General features: G+C 40.1%; 2 protein-coding genes across 3 annotated transcripts; both read right to left on the reverse strand.

Moving 5' to 3' along the window:
- Positions 1-1056: 1056 nt before the first annotated feature.
- hadh (hydroxyacyl-CoA dehydrogenase) lies at positions 1057-10236 on the reverse strand. Of its 2 annotated transcripts, XM_086295542.1 has the most exons (8): positions 10010-10232; positions 9147-9275; positions 8892-9049; positions 7287-7413; positions 6787-6876; positions 1666-1738; positions 1450-1566; positions 1057-1349 (listed from the first exon to the last, which is right to left on the reverse strand). In XM_086295542.1, the coding sequence occupies exons 1-8, from the start codon at positions 10124-10126 to the stop codon at positions 1231-1233; spliced, it is 930 nt and encodes a 309-aa protein (XP_086151668.1). In that variant the 5' UTR covers positions 10127-10232; the 3' UTR covers positions 1057-1230. The 2 variants fall into 2 exon arrangements, with proteins under 2 accessions (XP_086151668.1, XP_086151667.1); XM_086295541.1 differs by having other exon boundaries at positions 1450-1738; positions 10010-10236.
- An 855-nt stretch (positions 10237-11091) lies between these two features.
- cyp2u1 (cytochrome P450, family 2, subfamily U, polypeptide 1) lies at positions 11092-15756 on the reverse strand. Its single transcript, XM_086295540.1, has 5 exons — positions 15233-15756; positions 13895-14545; positions 13242-13403; positions 12920-13087; positions 11092-12838 (listed from the first exon to the last, which is right to left on the reverse strand). The coding sequence occupies exons 1-5, from the start codon at positions 15627-15629 to the stop codon at positions 12639-12641; spliced, it is 1578 nt and encodes a 525-aa protein (XP_086151666.1). The 5' UTR covers positions 15630-15756; the 3' UTR covers positions 11092-12638.
- Positions 15757-16103: the final 347 nt, after the last annotated feature.

The raw sequence follows: 16103 nt of genomic DNA on the forward strand, positions 1-16103 counted from the left end.
CTTTCATCAGTGTGCATACTGTAATTCTTGTGTGCGCAGAGCAAAGTTGCACATTATGAGCATTTATTTCTAATGAGAGTTGGCCGCTGTCATAACAGCAAATGTCTGAAAGCATCTCAGATACCTGTTTCTGTTCCCAAAGTTGCTGTGAAAAACGTAAATCAGTCCATAAAAGAGAATTGAGGATCCAAAAGTATGAATTCATATGAATTCTGCACCAGTCAGGGCAGACAGAGTCAGACTCTGCTCAAAGGTTGAGTGGCTTTATGTCCGTTACTAAAACAAACCCCAAAACCTAAAAAAAAATACATTAAAGCAGTGTTACTGTAATTATTATAATAATCATTCTATAATTTATTTCATTGTTCTGTGCACACAGCAATCACTAGTAATAGTGTCAAAGACCGTGTGAAAACAACACTTTTATGCTATCAACTTTTAAAATGATATTATGAACTTTTTAGCAAACAAAGCTTTATTTAAACCTTTTGTCTTTTGGATACATCATGAAAGTTCTGACGGAGAAACCTGAGTCAGCTGGGATCGGTAACAGCATCAGGAACACCACCACACTGAGCACTGGAGCCCCTCAGGGCTGTGTGCTCAGCCCACTGCTGTTCACTTTGATGACTCACGACTGTGTTGCACGGTTTTCTTTTTTTCTTTTTTTTTGCAGTTTGCAATTTTTGCACACTTGCACTTTATGTAGTCCTGTGCTGATTGTCTGTTATATGTAACACCGTGGTCTTGGAGGAACGCTGTCTCGCTTCACTGTCATTTCAGCCACTCCACGTGGCTGAAATGACAATAAAGCCACTTGAGTTGACTTGAAAGTCCAGTATGAAAGTATCCATCATAGCAACTTCAAAAGTTTAGTTTGAGGGCTGCCTTCTATGGCACAACCACTTACATTTTAGTCTTTGTCTTAACAATATCATCATTCTTCTATTACCATTAAAATGTTTTCCTTTTTTAACTGATGCTCATAAATATGATACCTGCACATCCAATAAGTCATCGATATCTCTCACTCTAAAAATAACAACAGACAGCAAGTATTTAAAAATCTCTTTATTCAGCTTTAAAATTCGCTGGACACTGAAAGGAAACTGACAGGCTGACTTAGCAAACAGTTGCTCTTTAATGCACACGGCAAAGGCACTTATCTATTCCAGTGTCTGATCAGTTGTAGAGCTAGTTTCAGTGATCAATGCACACATTCACAGCAGATCACTTGTGCTTGTAGAATCCCTCTCCTGTCTTTATGCCAAGTTTGCCCTCTGCAACCAGCTTGTTCAGCAGGTCACTCGAATCAAAGAGAGGGTTCTTAGGATCCTTTGTCTTGAAGGCTAAAGACATACAGACAGACGGTCCCATCTCATCACAGGCTGTCACATGTTTAAATCAAAATCACATAAACAACTACAGTGTCTATGGATTTTTACTCACCTTCAATAACAGCCTTTACTATGTCTAGTCCTACATAATCAGCAAGTTCAAATGGCCCCATGGGATAACCAGCGCCGAGTTTCATACCAATGTCAATGTCTTCTTTGGATGCATCGCCTGAGAGGTTAGAAAAACAGAATATCAACAAAGTTAGAGGAATCGGTGAAAAGCTTGAAGGATGCTTGAAGGAGCTGTAGAAACAGCAGGTACACACACCTCTCTCATACAACCGGATGGCCTCCATCATGCATGGAACAAGTAGACGGTTCACAATGAATCCAGAGGTATCCTGAATGAAGAGAGGTTCAACATGATTAAGGTTTTAGTTCCACACTAAAGACAGAAAGCAGAGTTGTTCACATGTGTACTCTATTAAATCATTGCCAAAACAATGTAGTTTTCTCTGGTCCCCTCCTCAATCAGACCAGCAGTGACATGTTTAGTCGCATGTTCTCCTTAAATTGCTGGCTGTCTGAGTGGTGTCCAAGAAACGATGTGGGCTTCATAGATAATTGGCAAACCTTCTGGAGGAAACCTGGTCTTGTTAGGAGAGACGGCATCCATCCCACTTTGGATGGAGCAGCTCTCATTTCTAGAAATATGGACAAATTTATTAAACCCCCCAAAATATGACTATCCAGAGTTGGGACCAGGAAGCAGAGTTGCAGTCTTACACGCCTCTCTGCAGCTTCTCTCCTCCTGCTACCCCCCCCAAAACCCATCTCCATTGAGACTGTGTCAGCTCCCAAAAAGACAAAAAACAAACTAAAAACCAGCAACAAACAACTTAAACATAAAAAAATTACAAAGAAAGAACAATACAGTATCCACATCTGAACCAAAGAGTAAAACATTGAGGATTATTAAATATTAGGTCTCTCTCCTCCAAGTCTCTGTTAGTACATGACTTAATAATTGATCAACAAATCAATTTACTCTGCCTTACAGAAACCTGGTTGCAGCAGGATGATTCTGTTAGTTTAAATGAATCAACACCCCCGAGTCATTCTAACTACCAGAAACCTTGAAGCACAGGCCGAGGGGGCGGTGTGGCAGCAATTTTTCACACCAGCCTATTAATTAACGAAAGACCAAGACAGACTTTTAATTCATTTGAAAGCCTGATGCTTAACATTGTCCACACCAGCTGTGAAACTCAGAAACCAGTCTTACTTGTTATCATCTATCGTCCACCTGGGCCTTACACAGAGTTTCTCTCTGATTTCTCAGACTTTATATCTAATTTAGTTCTGAGCTCAGATAAAATAATTATTGTGGGTGATTTTAACATCCATGTAGATGCTAAAAATGACAGCCTCAACATGGCATTTAATCTGTTATTAGACTCAATTGGTTTCTCTCAAAATGTAAAAGAACCCACCCACCACTTTAATCACACTCTAGATCTTGTTTTAACATATGGCATAGAAACTGAACATTTAACAGTGTTTCCTGAAAACCCTCTCCTGTCTGATCATTTCCTGATAACATTTACATTTACAATAATTGATTACATAGCAGGGGAGAGTAGACTTTATCAAAGTAGATGTCTTTCTGAAAGCGCTGTAACTAAGTTTAAGAATATAATCCACCCACTGTTAGCATCTTCAGTACCCATAGAGCAGAGCAGCTATCTGAATACTACCCCATCAACCAAATTATTATCTTGTTAATAATAATTTTACCTCCTCACTACGTACGACTCTGGATACTGTAGCTCCTGTGAAAACTAAGGCCTCAAATCAGAAGTACCTGACTCCGTGGTATAATTCTCAAACACGTACCCTAAAGCAGATGACTCGTAATCTGGAGAGGAAATGGCGTGTCACAAATTTAGAGGATCATCATTTAGCCTGAAGAAATAGTTTGTTGCTTTATAAGAAAGCCCTCCGCAAAGCCAGAACATCTTACTATTCGTCACTGATTGAAGAAAATAAGAACAACCCCAGGTTTCTCTTCAGCACTGTAGCCAGGCTGACAAAAAGTCAGAGCTCTTTTGAGCCAACAATCCCTTTAACGTTAACTAGTAATGACTTCATGAACTGCTTCACAAATAAAATTTTAATCATTAGAGAAAAAATTAACCATAATCATCCCACAGATGTAATATTATCTACAGCTACTCTTAGTACCATTGATGTTAAGTTAGACTCTTTTTCTCCAATTGATCTTTCTGAGTTAACTTCAATAATTACTTCCTCCAAACCATCAACGTGTCTTTTAGACCCCATTCCTACAAAACTGCTCAAAGAAGTCCTGCCATTAATTAATTCTTCGATCTTAAATATGATCAACCTATCTCTAATGATCGGCTATGTACCACAGGCCTTCAAGCTGGCTGTAGTTAAACCTTTACTCAAAAAGCATCTCTAGACCCAGCAGTCTTAGCTAATTATAGGCCAATCTCCAACCTTCCTTTCATATCAAAAATCCTTGAAAGAGAAGTTGTCAAACAAATCTCTAAAGTTAGAAATATCCTGTCTCAGAGCGACGCTGAAAAACTAGTTCATGCATTTATTACTTCCAGGCTGGACTACTGTAATTCATTATTATCAGGATGTCCTAAAAACTCGCTGAAAAGCCTTCAGCTGATCCAAAATGCTGCAGCAAGAGTGCTGACAGGGACCAGAAAGAGAGCAGATTTCTCCTGTTTTGGCTTCCCTTCATTGGCTTCCTGTTAAATCCAGAATTGAATTCAAAATTCTGCTCCTCACATACAAGGTCTTAAATAATCAGGCCCCATCTTATCTTAATGAGCTTGTAGTACCATATCACCCTATTAGAGCACTTCGCTCTCGCTCTGCAGGCCTGCTTGTTGTTCCTAGAGTATTTAAAAGTAGAATGGGAGGCAGAGCCTTCAGTTTTCAGGCCCCTCTTCTGTGGAACCAGCTTCCAGTTTGGATTCGGGAGACAGACACTATCTCTACTTTCAAGATTAGGCTTAAAACTTTCCTTTTTGCTAAAGCATATAGTTAGGGCTGGACCAGGTGATCCTGAATCCTCTCTTAGTTATTCTGCAATAGACGTAGGCTGCCGGGGATTCCCATGATGCATTGAGTTTTTCCTTTCCAGCCACCTTTCTCACTCACTATGTGTTAATAGACCTCTCTGCATTGAATCATATCTGTTATTAACCTCTGTCTCTCTTCCACAGCATGTCTTTATCCTGTTTTCCTTCTCTCACCTCAACCGGTCGCAGCAGATGGCTCCGCCCCTCCCTGAGCCTGGTTCTGCTGGAGGTTTCTTCCTGTTAAAAGGGAGTTTTTCCTTCCCACTGTCGCCAAAGTGCTTGCTCATAGGGGGTCATATGATTGTTGGGCTTTTCTCTGTATCTACTGTACAATATAAAGCGCCTTGAGGTGACTTTTGTTGTGATTTGGCCAGTGTTGGGAAGGTTACTTTTAAAATGTATTCCATTACAGAATACATAATACATGCCCCAAAATGTATTCTGTAACGTATTCCGTTACGTTACTCAATGAGAGTAACGTATCCTGAATACTTTGGATTACTTAATATATTATCATGCTTTTTACAACAACGTGAATGTACTATTGCTGTGTGATTTATTACTATTACTGAAGGTCCGCGACTCCGAACTGTAGTAAAGGGACCTCTGACTAATACGTCGGGGTCCCTGTCGGCTCATAGCCGAAAAATAGCTTTACTTTGTTGTGTGGGTCAACTTTGCTAGCAGAGACAGAGAGAGGCGTTGAAAGGCTGCTCCAACGGAACTTATTGTTTTCGGAGGAAAACACGAACACGGTGTACAGTCGAGTCTTAATAGCTTACTTACAACTGGGCTTGTCAGGCACTCTTCTTGGCTGCAGTGGTTATTATTATATTTACATGCTTCCAGCTCCCGTTTTTCCTCGACGACAACTCGTACCTTTTTCTCCCTCCTCGCGCTCACAGACACATAACGTGATTGGCAGTCCATTCTCCCTGCAACACGGACTATACTGCCCATGATGCTACATTCTTTAGAGCTATGCTTGTAGCATTCTGCCTGTTAGCTTAGCACAACAACAACAACGAAAAGGCGCTCTCTCACCCAGGAAACACACAGTCGCAGAAAGAGAGAGAGAGCGTCGCCCTGTAACCATGGCAACCGTAACGCTGCCGCCTGGAACGAAAGAACGTAGCTGTCAAACAAAACCCAAACAGTCCTGACCCGCGACAATATGAAACAGGAAAGTAACGCAGTGTAATCCATTTATTTCAACAAAGTAACTGTATTCTGAATACCACCTTTTTAAACGGTAACTGTAACGGAATACAGTTACTCATATTTTGTATTCTAAATACGTAACGGCGGTACATGTATTCCGTTACTCCCCAACACTGGATTTGGCGCTATATAAATAAAACTGAATTGAATTGAACTAATGTGTGCAGAAAAAGGACGACTAAAAGTCCCTATTAAGACTTTTGTGACCTGCGGCTCAGGGAGTAGAGCAGGTCATCTACAAATCGGTGGATCAATACCTGGCTCAATGCATCCTTTTATTTTTTTTATTTATGCCCCAAGCGTGAGTGTGTGTGAATGTTGGACAAAGCACTTAGGTATAGATGAAACTATGAATGAACATGCTTGGTGTTTGGTGAATAAGACTTGTAGTAACAAAAAAAAACCCAACTTTGTGTTTTCTTGAGTAGACAAGCACTACAAAAGTCCATTTAAATACACACAAAATAAGTGTGCATGTGAAATTCAGCCTTGGATTCATGAAGCATGCATATTACTACAGTGTGCATGTTAGCAAATAGCTTGACATGATTGAATCCCTTATTGTTATTTACTGAATTTTAACCACATTTTGCTTTACAGTATTTTGGGAAACTATAAATTCTGCACCACTTCCAGCTGCTGCTGTCGGCCTCATCGTAACCACTTGCACTTGTGTGTCTGCTATGCACGCTGGATTTGGTTCAACGAGGGTGGTGAGCGAAGCTTTGCTTCTGGAGTGGCGAAAACACAGTGGCACACACCACAGCTCAGGTTGTGTAGGCCAAATGTTCTCCGTCAGCAGCTGCATGAAGTTACACTAGTGCTGACAGTCTGCACTAAACCTTGGGTAAGGTAGTGCAGTGTAGTGAAAACAGGTTATGTTTCTTGTGTCAACACAGCAGCTCAGAACCGACCTTTGAAGCAGACCTGCAGTATCTGGTACCAAGACTTCAAGATTTAACACAGACGGCCACAGCAATCCAATACACTGAGCATGTGCAAGCCATTTTCTTACCATCTAATACAACACATCCCAGACCTTAACGTGAGCCACTGATACAAAATGAGCAACTTTATTGCTTAAGCTATAGGCAAAAACTCCTCACCTTGCAGGACACTGGTGTTTTTCCAAGCACTTTGCTGAAGTCCAGGAGGGAATCCAAAGTGTCTTGGCTTGTTGCAGGAGTTCCAATCACCTGTGGAAGATGGAGACTTTAGCAGCTTTTGTTGTAATAGTGCAATTCTAATAATACAGGGTTTGCCCAAGATATAGTAATTCTATAACTATAGTAAAGTTAAACAAAGATCACTATACTATCGTAACTATAGGATAGGCTACTTATAGTAATCCTATAAAGACATGTGTGCCTGCATGCCACTACGTGCATTATGATGTACAATACACAAAAAACTCAAGACAGATCCTGTTAGTAACTCTTTTATTGTTCTTGCAAACAGGATTCAGCTATATGAGCCAATTATACATGATATACATGTATAAATGTGTTATATTACTTCCTGGTATTTAAAGATGTTTATTTGTGTTGTATCTTGTTAAATAAAGAAAATGAGCGTGCTAATAATGATTCTTTTCTTAAGACCCTACCTCTACCAGCTTCATCATAGCAACTGGGTTGAAGAAGTGAAGGCCACCGAATCTGTCTTGCCTGTTGGTGGAGCTGGCGATGTCACAGATAGACAGCGAGGATGTGTTACTGGCAAAGATGGTGTGCCTAAAGAAAGAAATCAACACATATCACAGACATCAGTTGATAAAGCAGAAATACGCCTTTTATTGCCTTTAACAAGGCCATGATCAACTTACTTAACTTACTTGATCTGTAACATGGTCACTACAAGAAAGGCAAGCAACGTCTGGGCGTGTTGCGTGTTGGTGTCCATTATGTAAATTACTGCCATCTTGTGGCTACAGCTGGGTACTGTCTCTGGACACTGGCTTGACTACAAGCCATTGGAGTCTACAGTTTGTCATTTTTTGAGCATTTCCAAGTCCTCTTAACAAAAGTAGACCCTGGCAAGCTGGGAGACAAGTATTTTCTGACTGATTACACAGTGTGGATAAACAATCAGCTGTCTGTGAAGTTACTCCTGCTTCTTACACTAATGGAGAATATTTTTCTCTTTTAATTTTTATACTTTGTTTAAAACCTGCTAATAATATTTACAACATTTTATTTATAGTGGGGTGTATCTTTATAAGGTGGTACTGCTGCTTTTCCTAAAGCATACATCTGAATAATTCCCCCCTTACTGGCCATGGTAAGCTAATGGTGAACACTTTAATGATCACTATCCTACAAGTCTTTCTGACTGTGCCAAAAGGTGTTCACATTCAGGCAGAGTGTGCAAGCTGATGCTGAACTCTGAGAGATAAGTCAGCATAGAAAAGACAGGGAGCACACAATCATGAAAAAGTCTGGTCACACAATCTTAAATCAGTCTGGTCCAATTTGTTTTGCTGGATCTGGGTGGGAGGTGTCATCAAGTTTGCTTGCGTAATTGCCTTTGGGAGTTGAAAATAGATCCAAACTGGCTATATATTTAATTTAAAAAATAAATGCCATGAAAGTACATTTGTGCCACCAAAAGTCTTCATACGTGCATACACTACTTGTCATTTCTTTAAGTAGTCTTCAGGAATTGCTCTCCAGGCTTCTTGAAGGAAACTCAAAACTCATCTTTGGAGGTTTGCTGCCTTTTGTTCTGTACTCTGCTGAGATGATCCCACACTGCTACAATAATATGAGGCCGATCCACGACAGTCTTCCACTGTGTATTTTTTTTATCCAGGTATGCTTTTACAGCACGGCAGTGTATTTGGGATCATTGCCATGCAGAAAAATGAAGTTGGTGCCAGTCAGGTACTTTTCTGCATTCATAATTCATTTTGACAATATCTCCAACACCACTGGCTGAAATGCAAATCATGACCTCTCCGATCTTGAGGTCAAAGGCCTTATAGTATGAATCTGAAAACCCTACGTCTCCTTGATCGTGGGTTCACAGGGTTAGTTGAACACCAGACTGAGAGTTCAATAAATGACAGGAAAGTCTGGCTCCTTGGAAGCAACATATAAAGAAATGAGGGGTGGCTCAAGACTTTTGCACATCATTGTATGTTAGGTGATCTAAGCCAAGAGCTAAAAGCTTTACACTTTACACAAATAAACAGAACTGAAGGAGAGCTTACGATGGTGCCAACTTGTCGAGCCTACTGAAAAGATCCTGCTTGATCTTTAGATTTTCAACAATGGCCTCCACCACAAGATCCGAGCCCTGAACGGCAGATTCAGCATCTGTCGAGGTCGACACCTTCTGCACAATTTTCTTGATGAACTCTTCACCTGCCTGAAACAAACCAAACAACATTTTTAAGAAACTGCTCAAATTTCATGGTGTGGCTGATATTGCTGCTCATTTTGTCAGTAAATTTACAGCCTCTCACTTCTGGCTTATCGGAAAACTTCTTCTTCGCCACTCGTTTAAGGCTCCCTTCAATTAATTTGATGGACTTTTTGAGGATGTCGTCAGACGTGTCCACCAGTGTCACAGAGTGGCCCGTTGATGCGGCAACCTTAAAGAAAGAAAATATTTCAAGATTGTTCCAAACGCAGCCACCAGTGGGGGATCGGTTTTGGTTGAATCCGACACATTCAAACTCTTTGTGGGTTAGTTTGACTAGGCTAGGCAGACATACTTGAACACCTGCCAACTACACCCAAATATAAAGTTCACTTAATGGCCACCAGGATCCTTTATATGGTAACTTTACTGACCTTGATGTGTAACATAAAAATGAAAAATTCCGGAAAACTATCACCAAATTACATAAACAGAATCTAAAAGAAAAGTGATCAAACAAAAACGTAACAGGGTCTTTGCATGCGCTCCACCAAGTTGCATCTGTCTAAACAGTTCATGAACAATCTTGCCAAGAGGTGGCTCTGAGCCCAGTACCTTATTTCAAGATATATAACTCCACGTAAGCAGGATGTTGTGTTTACAGCACAGCTAAGAGTAAACATGAGAGAATGCAAAAAACTCTAATGCACAGAGTCAAAGTCCACTTTGATTTTTATATTTTCAACAAACTGAAATTCAAAGCGGTGTGTTTACTCTGCATGCACTAGTGTCCTGTAAGCGTAAGTGGCGATAAAAGAGGACAATAACAAGTTTTGAATAACTAGTGCTAGACAACCTGCACAGTGCCACTATGCGAATATGACAGCCAAATTGGCCTTAACCCATTGAAATTAGCTAGCAGCTTAGCTAAACACGGGCCAGACTGCTCCTTTTTCGCTTACTCACTTGTGCAATCCCAGCACCCATCTGTCCACCTCCGATGATCGTTACATTTTTAATAACAACATTTCGGACAGCTGAAGACGAGAAGCCTCTGACGATCTGAGAAGCTGCGAAAGCCATGTTGACCGGTGTCCGCTCGGGTCCAAAGTGAAGGACACACTAATATCAGTGCACAGGAGCCCCCTAGCTGGACTAGTGAGATCCGTCTGCACCGCCGCCATCTTGCTCCGGGGTCAGACTGTGGATTTCAGAAGTTTGATGTCAAATTTTTGTGTGTTTGCTGGTTGTTGTTTTTTTTTAAATAAAAAAAAGAAATGCGAAACCTAAGCAACAGTTAATACATTTCACAAGTCTATAGAGTATCTAAGCACATTTTAGTCTTCAATTAGATTTATTAGGGTGAGTAACCCTTTACAGTAAGTAACGATCATTTCTGTTAAGTGACACACACACGCACTCACCCAAAACTGCCAGTCCGCCATTCATTTTTATTTATTTTTTTCTATTTGTTATTTTTTTGTTAATTATTTCCCAACTTAATTCGGAAATTGCGAGTTAATGACTCAAAATTTCGAATTAGGTATCCTATTCAACTAGCTAGAGACCCTGTAATTCCAAGGAACTTTGTAAATCGAAAATTTAGTAAAATTTTAAACTTTTGACTTAAATTTCAACTATATTAATTCAAGATAAAAAAAAAAAAATAGGGATGTTTTCTTGGTGGAAACGTGCCTCAGTTTAAAGCTGCATTATGCCATAAAAATAAATTGTGTATTTTAATTAAAGCTATGTCAGAAAACAAATATTGAAAATTATATTGTGTTAATCAGTAATAGCAATTGTCCCTGACTAATATGGCGACTGTGTTAACGCATCCTTCCAAAGAGATGTGCGGCAAGCGGAAGTGCTGGCGGTCACGTGATCACAGCCGGTTCCACTTGCAATCGTGGAGTTGTACTACTGCCATCTTCTGGGTTTGATTACATTAGAAACGATCTCGGTCTATATCATTCATTCTTAATTTCTACATGTTGTTTATCAGTTTATGGGTTAAATTTCTCAATTTATGCAAACGAAGAAGAAGGCACCAGCTAGCAATTTAATATGTAATGAACTCTCACATTGTGTTTTCCTGAGTCCAGAGTTTGTGGTTGTCGAACAAACAGTCCTTATACCCGACCTTTTTCAGTGGAATGTGTGTGTGTTTTTCTATTTTTGTTAAGCCACCTAACACTCACCTATGTATCATTAAATGATAAAAAAAAAAAAAAACAGCATCTAACTTATTCAACGAACCAGTGTTATAGCTACATGTAATAGACGACTTATTAAAAATACATTTTAAATTGGTTCTCTCCTAAGTTTAGGCACTGTTAGTAACAATACATATTTTTTTCCCATTTCTTTAGCTGAATCTATGAAAAATGGAAAAGGTAAAAGAGTTTGACAGACATTAGAAATAGTATTTTCCATCACTAAGGTGATTCCCAAAGAGCCATTAGCTTAAAACTTGACATATCGTAGCATGGCGTGCAGTGTATTCTTAAAAATAAATAAATAAGGAAAATGAACACGCTGAGGACAAACAAACAAATAAAGCAGCAGGTCTAAAAACATCTGATGAATAGTATCTGAAAGTCATGTTTTTAAGAAACAGGAAACAAATGCAGCTAAGACCTGACACAGGAGAGATGGATGCGGCACATCATATTTCATCCACTGTTTGCCATAGTTTCATCAGAAATGTTGTCAGTGGAAAGCTGGTTGTCGAGAAGCCATTCTTATGAAATAGAAACAAAGGAAATAGGCTCACGTATGCCAAATCACACAAGAACTGGACCGAAAATCAGTGGTAACAAATTTGAAATAATTAGTTCAAACCATCACCAATATGAGGTTGTCAAAAGAGATGTACAACTTTACAGAGAATGGAACAAAAGGCAAAAACATCCAAAGAAGAGCTCTGGATGTCGTTCAAGGAGCCTGGAGAAGACTGGTGAAGACTACTTAAAGAAATAACAAGAAAGCTGCCTAAGAGTTCAGACTGTGTTGAAGAATAAATGTGGTCCTGTCAATTATTGACTTTCAAGGATGCTAGAATTGTACATATTACATTTTTACATATAAACAGCTGTTCCATGTACTTTCTTTTTACACCTCTAATTAAATCTTTGCATTCATTTCCCTACCAAAATATAATGAAATGGGGGGTGGCTCAAGACTTTTGCACATTGCTTTATGCTTGCTAATTTCTATGATGCAAAGCAAATCATGCAATAAAAGGATAAATATTAATACAGTTATTATCTTATGACTTTTAAAATTAGAGTCATCTCGCAACACTGACCTTATTTAAATATTTTTTTTACATGAGATAAGCCATCACTTAGTACTGCAGTCTCAATATCAGTTATTACTTTTCAAATTTCTGTTCACTCAGCAACAGCTTAAATCATCCACATAATCCAGATGGTAATGAAAAAATAAATTATCTGGGATTTCAGTCAAACAGGAGCACCCTTCTCTAATAAAAAAATGTGTCTATAAACTTCCTATATATTTAGATCTCTCCAGGAGAATAAGATCAAAATATTTTCAACTTTTTGTGAAGTCCTTCATCAGAGTTTCCTTGTTACAGGACGTCAGTTTCACTGTTGCGAGCAGTCACGCACACAGTGAATGGGCAAGGTGCTAGTGTCAGTCCGAACCGTCCGTGCAGGGGAGGTGGACGCTTTCCCTCTGGGAGCCTGAATTTGAAGGCCTGCAGTAAGCTGGTGACCGTCAGAAACAGCTCCATCTTTGCCAGCTGTTCACCCATGCATACCCTGCGACCTGAGACACAACAGTGAAATCAAATTTATGGATCAGTGTTTATGTTTCACTCATATGGATCATATAAGTAAGAAGGCATACCAATCCCAAATGGTATGAAGCACTCTTTCCTGAGCAGCTTTCCCTCATTGTCCAAGAAGCGTTCTGGGTTAAAACTGTCTGCATCATCCCACACAGTGGGATCTCTATGGACAGACCACAGGTTGGGCAAAATGACAGTCCCTTTAGGAATAGTGTAGCCTCTAAACTCTGAAAAAGAAAAGAAGAACACTTTGTTTAGAGCTTGGGAATTAGACAAATTTGGCAACAGGCATCTGCTAGGGTGGATCCAGGGTGCTTGAACAGTTATGTGCAGATCTGTATGAAGGTTATGTGGAGATTAAGGGTCACAGTTACTGTTTACCTGTTGTTTGTGAGGCCATGTGAGGAATAGCCAGGGGAACTGCCACAGTCATTCTCTGCACTTCCATAATGGTGGCTTCAGTAAAAGGCAAACTTCCCTTATCAGTCAGAGACGGCACCCGATCTTTGCCCACTACTTCATCAATCTCTGCATGGACCTTGTCTTGAATCAACACAGCAGGAGAAAGGGAGGATTAAGGATGAAGTCCACATCACATCAAACCAGGAAAAAAAACGGTCTTATTAGAACTTGAACTTGAAGTAAAATGCAGCAGTAAATGCATATATTCATGTGCCAATCTATGTGCACGTGCAACAATTGGAGAAGTGGTTAAATACACAAGGAGGCCAGACATGTTCATGTATTGAAACCAAAAAGCGTCCCAGACGTGGGTTCCCGCAGAAGATTCCCAATTCCCCCCACATAAAAGTTTGTTTGGCAACCTAAAATTTAGTCACAATACTTACATATGTTGCCACTGTCATTTATCAAAATCCACTTGTTTCAAATCAGTGAAATCACACTTAAAGTGGTATTTCTGACACTAAATGTGATTTTCCCAAAACTGCTGTGGAGTCCAAATGAAATGATTTGATTTCACAAACACATGCACTTTGCAAAGGATGGACTTTACTGATTGCTGCCATTTTTACCTTGGATATCAGGGTATATGACCATATAAAGCAGAGTCCACAAAACCGAATTGGTGGTGGTGTCAGTGCCAGCAATGAAGAGGTCTCCTATGATATAAAAGAGATAATCCTCTGTGAAGCTGCTGTCCTCCTCTCTAGCATCTTGCTGGGCCAGCATCTCCATCAAGTACATGTCTGTGAGATCCCTTGGATTGTCGGCATCTAGTGTTGCGCGGTGCTTTGTAATAATCCTCTTAAGAAACACGGTGATGTCTCTTTCCACCTGACGCAACTCTCTGAAAACTCCAAAAGGCAACCAGTAGAGCAGCGGGAAAATGTTGATGAGGACTGCTGGGCTGTTCATGCAGATCTCCAGTCCTCGCGCCATCAGGTCCAGCATGGTGCGGAACTCGCGATCCTCGTGGTGGAAGCGCTGACCCAGGATCAGTGTGCAGATGACGTTTGACACAGCGTTGCCAATTAGTGGACTCGGGTCCACACCAGCGCCACCACACTCCTCATTCAGCCGCAGCAGCTCTGTTTTGATTGTAGCAAGGCCTTCCTTAATGCAAGGCTCTAGACTTAGCTTCCCCAGACCAAAGCTGCGGAGTGTGGTGTGGCAGAACTTGCGCTGCTTTCGCCATACTGACCCGTAAGGTGCAAAGACGATCCCTGAAGTTCAGTTATACCAGGAAAAAAAGGACAGCTTATGTCAGCGTGTATGTCATTGTTATTTTGGCTACTTAACTAGACTCTTAAAATTGTAGAATACCTAAAAACTTACATCTCGTAAGTTATGGAGGAGACTATCAAATCTACTGTTTAGACTGACCCTCAATCCCGCTTGGAGAATTTAATGTGGTAAATAGAGCCTGTTTAAGTTACAGGCTTATCAAGTTCAAATGTGCATTCATGCATATTAATTGTAGATTTGCAGTAAATGCAATATACTTCCAGTGAATCCTAAAGGTTAAAGAGAAACTTCAATTTGAAGACAACTGATCAGCTATATTCTATAATTTTATGAATAAAGCAACTAGCACTCAATCTCACAGTGTGTAATTACTTTTTGTTAGGCATAATGTAATAACACTGAGGGGGAGACATTACAGTTGTGCTCAGAAGTTTACATACACATATGAATGTGACAGTGAGGCTTTCCAACACTGTACCAGCTGTCAAGAAAAACAAACAAAAAACAAAAACTTTTATTACACTAACCAAAGGCAGTGAAACCTCTCTATTCTAACGCTTATCCGATTACTAGATTTTTTATGGGTTATTATTACACGGTTATAGCCTTATTCAACCGATAACCTACAATAACAGTTGCTTAATTTAATACAAGAACTTGCTTACCTTTGCGTTTAGTCAGGATAGTGACGGTAGGGATGTCTGGCCTGTCGGAGAACACCTCCGGATGGTTTGAGAGGGCATCCCTGACCGCTTCATAGCCATTGAGCACCACGATAAGTTGACTCCCTACAAAAAGGCTGTATATGTTACCATAAACTTTAGCCAATTCTGCCAGACCGTCAGTGGGGTTTATGATCCGTTTCCTGAGGATACCAGAGGGTACGAGAAAGCCGCCGAAGTTTCCGACCACTGGCCATGGCTTCGGACCTGGCGGAATGTTTTTATATCTTAAATTCCGCTGTTTTTGATAAAGAGCAACCAGCGCCAACGCGATTATTATTAAAGCCGCAACGTTTGCGTTTAACAGCAAGGAGTCGTTCAGGCCTGAGAGCGAAATCATGACGTCAGCGTTCAAATTAACTCAAAGCTGTTAGTTGATAATACATGTCCAGGACTGAGCACTCGGACACCACGAAGCTGCTATTTATTTGTTTTACAGACAGACGCTCACGCTCTTCCTGTGTTGTTGTGGCAGTCCAAGAACAACGTGGTACCGCTACTGGCTTCCTATTGGCTGACAGTGCTTCCTCCTATTTTGATTGGCGGCCAGCGGTCATTGGCCTTTAGAGCCATTAATTCTGTCTTCCAGGTTTGGCAGTGGCACAATTCTCGGTTTTATCCATTTTGAGGCTTTATTTTTCATTTTATTTTACTTGAAAAAAAAAAGAAAAAAATACTTTTTCACTTTTTTGGCAAGTAAATCAAATGTATACAAAGAGCTGCGCTGTCAACACTTATATGCAAGGCATCTAGAAAGTAGCTCCAGATAGTCTCATATTTCAGCCATATGCCATAGTGAGTTCAATTCATTTTC

The sequence above is a fragment of the Aulonocara sp. 'chitande type north' Nkhata Bay genome, linkage group LG6, assembly GCF_057382095.1.
Source record: "Aulonocara sp. 'chitande type north' Nkhata Bay isolate Kocher_YH1m ecotype deep benthic linkage group LG6, A_spYH_male_GT1.1, whole genome shotgun sequence".
Classification (NCBI taxonomy): domain Eukaryota; kingdom Metazoa; phylum Chordata; class Actinopteri; order Cichliformes; family Cichlidae; genus Aulonocara; species Aulonocara sp. 'chitande type north' Nkhata Bay.